The following is a 4,837-nucleotide window of genomic DNA, read 5'->3' as shown; positions in this document are numbered from 1 at the left end:
CACAACGGGAAGCAGAATGGAGGACAGAGGACACAGAAGCCCTGAGATGTCCCTGCCCCTAAATAGTCATTGGAGAATGCAGGCGTCCACAGTCATGTGTGAACTTGTAGAACCTGCACATTGGTGTCTCTGGAAACTGTCCAAAAACACAACTCGGGTTTGAAAGGCAGGCTTATCCTATTGCTGGTCAGGAAAAGAGCTAAACTGGGTGTAAATCACAGTGTCTCCCGAGCCACGTGTCTCCCAGAGGCTGCAGGGGCTCCTTCCATCATCAGAGCTGTGTCCTTTGCATTTGTGGCTCATTGTAGGTCCCTACACGTCCCATCCAGCCGCGTGTTGCTTTCTTCCCTGGGGCAGAATTTCCCTCAACGTTGCTGTTCTTCCAAGGATGGTGTGTGGGCATCAGTGTCCATGCTGAAGTCCACAGAGTCTCTCCATCTGAAAGTTTTAATGCATCACATTTTCAATAATCCCTTTCACCATACAAGGTCATAGTCACTGTCTTTGCAAGCTGAGGTCTTGATACCTTATGAGACCCCCTTAGGACCAAGGACAGTCCCTTACACAAAGGAGAATATTTGCTTTTTTCAAGGACACAAAGAGGGGTCCACCTGCTTTTCCTGCTCTGGCTGCTCTTTAAGTAACTCATTCTAAATAGTTATACACCATGTGGGATATTTTGGGGAGGCCTGCAATTAGCCCCAAAAGTTTCCTCCTCTAAATGACCCTGGAAATCTCATGTAGTGAGAGCTGGACTGGTGGCCAGCTGGGCTGCAGGGGGCGCTCAGGACCCACCCAGCAGGGGCTGCAGCCCCAGGAGCAGGTGGGGAGGGGAAAGGCAGGGGTTTCCTCTGAGGGCCTGGAGCTTCCTAATTCTTTATAAAAACTTCTAAAACAAGATTTGGACAAGGACTGCTGACGTGTCTGTAAATATCCTATTCTATTGGGAGAATTTACCAAATACAATGGGGAATAAAATCAAATTTAAATACATTTTCTAGAACTTCAAGATGTCTTAATAGCAACAATCTTGATGACAAGGATAGTTTTAAAATTTTCAAAATTTAGAACACACACTGACCCCAGGATTCAGAGACTCAGATTAAACCAAGAACAGGCTCAGGTGGCCCCCAAAGGAGGGTTCTAAGTGAGGATCACATCCTGGGGGACCTCATTCCTCAGTAGGAGGTGCTCTGTCTGCACAGATTAAGGGACCTGACAGGGGACACATATGCTCCAACAAGGATTAGGACGTGGACCCTCAGACACCCACTGAGCATGGTCCCTGTGTCATCCAGCTTCTCTCAGGTGGGCCAAGTCTTCAGCTATGAAACCCTCTGCTCATGAATATGCAAATGAGCTGAGGTGGGTGGGTTAAATATGACATGTCTGTGCCCTGAGAGCATCGCCCCACAGCCACACGCTCCCCCATAGACATCCTGACAGCACAGCCGTCACCATGCACTGGAGCTGGAGAGTCCTCTTCCTGGTGGCAGTGGCTACAGGTAAGGGGCTCCCCCATCCCTGGGCTGATGGGGGGACCTGGGCCAGTCACAGGGATTTCCACCCACTCCTGTCTCCTCCCCACAGGTGTCCACTCCGAGGTCCAGCTGGTACAGCCTGGGGCTGAAGTGAGGAAGCCTGGGGCCTCAGTGAAGGTGTCCTGCAAGGCTTCTGGATACACCTTCACCAACTACTATATGCACTGGGTGCGACAGGCCCCAGGACAAGGGCTTGAGTGGATGGGACGGATCTATCCTATCACTGGTGGTACAAGCTACGCACAGAAGTTCCAGGGTAGAGTCACCATCACTGCAGACACATCCACCAACACAGCCTACGTGGAGCTGAGCAGCCTGAGACCTGAGGACACGGCCGTGTATTACTGTGCAAGATACACAGTGTGATAAGCCACATCCTGACAGTGTCAGAAACCCTGAGGGAGGGGACAGCTGTGCGGGGCTGAGGAGGTGACAGAGGCAGCTGGGCACAGCCTTTCTTTGACTTAAGTTTATGGATATAGAGATGAAGGAACTGCTTTCGTTCATTGTCTAAGAAATATTTTTAGTTCTGTGCTGGGAAACCAACTCACAGGAGGAGAAAAAAAACAAGTAAATAAATTGTCTGTAGTGTTCTCTTTTCATGCTGTAAATGTCACCATGATCGTGGATTGGAACATGACATCCCTGAACTGAGAAGCCAGAACCTTCTCCTTTGAGCAGGAGCAGGTGGCTCCCTCTCTGTGGTCAGAGAAGATAAACTGCATCACAGTCTGAGGGTCACAACAGGGAGCAGAATGGAGGACAGAGGACACAGAAGCCCTGAGATGTCCCCGCCCCAAAATAGTCATTGGAGGACGCAGGCGTCCACAGTCATGTGTGGACATGTAGACTCTGCAAGTTTTTGTCTCTGGAAACTGTCCAAAAGCACAATTCGAGTTTGAAAGGCAGACTTATCCTCTTATCGGTCAGGAAAAGAGATAAACTGGGTCTAAATCACAGTGTCCTCAGGGCCGTGCATCTCCCAGAGGCTGCAGGGGCCGTTCCATCATCAGAGCTCCGTCCCTTTGCGTTTGGGGCTCATGGCAGATCCCTACATGTCCCATCCAGCCCTGTGTGGCTTTCTTCCCTGGGGCAGGACTCCCCCACCTTGCTATTCCAAGGACGGTGTGTGGGCATCAGTGTCCATGCTGAAGTCCACACACTCTCTCCATCTGAAGGGGTTTTTTTGTTTGTTTGTTTTTTAAAGATTTTTATTGGGGAATTGGGGGATGGGAACAGCACTGGGGAACTGGAGGAACAGGAACAGACATGTCGCCATCCTCCCGCTACTCGGTCCAGCTGTGGAGGACGCCGCCTCACCAACCCAATTTGGCACCATCGCTGTGCTCCTCCCAAGCGAGGCTGACCAGTCGCCAGCTTCTGGATGGCCGCCCATGCCGGCTGCTGCCCACACACGGCAGCCCATGACAATCCACTGAAGCAGTGGCTACAGCCTACGCCGTCGCTGGCAACTCACAGCTGCACAGCTCCAGGTTGAGCTGTTGTTCAGCAACTTAGCTGTAGAGGGCAGTGTCACCGGCCCTCATATGTGGGATCTGAACTAGGGCCCTCTGGCGTCCCAAGCCAGCTCTCAACCGAAGCACCACTCGGCCGGCCCTGAAGGTTTTTAAGGTATCACAATTTCAATAATCCCTTTCATCATACAAGGTCATAGGCACTGTCTTTGCAAGCTGAGGTCTTGATATCTTATGAGACCCCCTTAGGAGCAAGAACAGTCCCTTACACAAAGGAGATTTATTTCCTTTTTTCAACGACACAAAGGAGGGTCCACATACTTTTCCTGCTCTGGATGCTTTTTAAGTAACTCATTCTAAATAGTTATACACCATTGTGGGGTGTCCTGGGCTGCCTGCCCTGGGCCCCAAGTTTCCTCCTCTGAACATCCCTGGAAACCACATAGTGAGAGCTGACTGGTGGCCGACTGGGCTGCAGGGGGCGCTCAGGTCCCACCCAGCAGGGGCTGCAGCCCCAGGAGCAGGTGGGGAGGGGAAGGGGAGGGGCTTCCTCTGAGGGCCTGGGGCTTCCTTCCTCTTTATAAAACCATCTAAGACAAGATTTGGGCAAGGATTGCCGAAGTGTCTATAAATAGCCTATTCTATTGGGAGAATTTACCAAACACAGTGCACAATGAAATCAAATTTAAAATTTGATTTCCCAGGACTTCAGGATGTCTTACTAGCAACAATCTGGATGACAGTACGGTTTTAACAATCTAAAATTTTCAAAATCCAGGAACACACACTGACCCCAGAATTGAGACATTCAGATCAGAGCCCAGAACAGGCTGAGGAGGTGTCCGTGTCATTCAATGGGGGTTCACAGTGAGGATTGCATCTTGAGCCGGCTTGTCATCCACACATCAGCTCGACTTCATTTCTCCTACTGGATGCTGTGGCCCTGGGACCAGGGTTGTCACTGCAGGTGACAGAACCAGTGTTCCCTAAACAAGAAAGGTTCAGTTAGCTATGTATTCAAATCTTTCTCTCGGAAATCCTAACGGCCTGATGGAGGGAACTGAGCCTTCACCCATGTGGCAACGTTGAAGGGACTCAGATGAGTCCAGAGGGAGATTATGTCGTATTGAATTAAACACTTCCTATTCATTAAAATCCCCCAGATATTATGCAGATGTTACCACAGTGGTCATGAACTGTCCCCTCTCTGCTCACACAGATCAGGGTTCTAACTGCCCTCGGCTCCCTGCTTTTTCTGTCATCAGGACAGAGTTGGGGTCTCCCTCAGTGCTGTGGTGTAGACTCTGGGGTCACCATGAGCTGGGAACAGAGAACAAGGTCAGCCCTGTTATGGGGTGGACTATCCTGCCCTCCACACTATTTTGCAAATGGCCAGCGGTCATCACATCATTATGGACAACAGAGACTGAGGAAACCATGACCATGAAACACACACCCGTGAGACACAAGCAATCTCACTCCCAAATCCACAGTCTCTGTCCCCGATGTTCTGTGAACTGATTGATGTCTCCATCAGTGACAAAAGACGGGGAGGTCTAGATCCTTAGATCAGGGTGCGTGCTGCCTGGGACTCATGAGTGATACCGGATAACGATGGAGGCTCTGCCTGAAGCCCTGTTCAAGAACGTCCAGAAATCCACCTTCACCAGCACATTTTATAATTTCCAGATATAACTGAAAACTTTGTAGAAGTTGGAAGTGACTGAATAATACCCACAATAACTCAGACCGAGTGGCACTGGTGGGGAGATAGACACAGATCAGTGGGACAGGATACGTGTGACCTTGAATAAACCTGTA

At 50.2% G+C, this 4,837-nt stretch overlaps 2 gene segments (V, D, J or C); both read left to right on the top strand.

Moving 5' to 3' along the window:
• The window catches only part of LOC109378239 (immunoglobulin heavy variable 1-46-like), a 2,809-nt gene extending 902 nt beyond the window's left edge, over window positions 1-1,907 (top strand). Inside the window, 1 exon segment of the V gene segment in view lies at window positions 1,591-1,907. Coding sequence covers window positions 1,591-1,907 — 317 coding nt within the window.
• The window catches only part of LOC109378240 (Ig heavy chain V region 1B43-like), a gene marked incomplete at its 3' end in the record, with an annotated part of 32,771 nt that overhangs the window by 20,114 nt on the left and 7,820 nt on the right, over window positions 1-4,837 (top strand).

The sequence above is a fragment of the Hipposideros armiger genome, unplaced genomic scaffold (assembly GCF_001890085.2).
Source record: "Hipposideros armiger isolate ML-2016 unplaced genomic scaffold, ASM189008v1 scaffold_1821, whole genome shotgun sequence".
NCBI lineage: Eukaryota > Metazoa > Chordata > Mammalia > Chiroptera > Hipposideridae > Hipposideros > Hipposideros armiger.
This window is presented reverse-complemented; position numbering and strand designations above follow the sequence as displayed.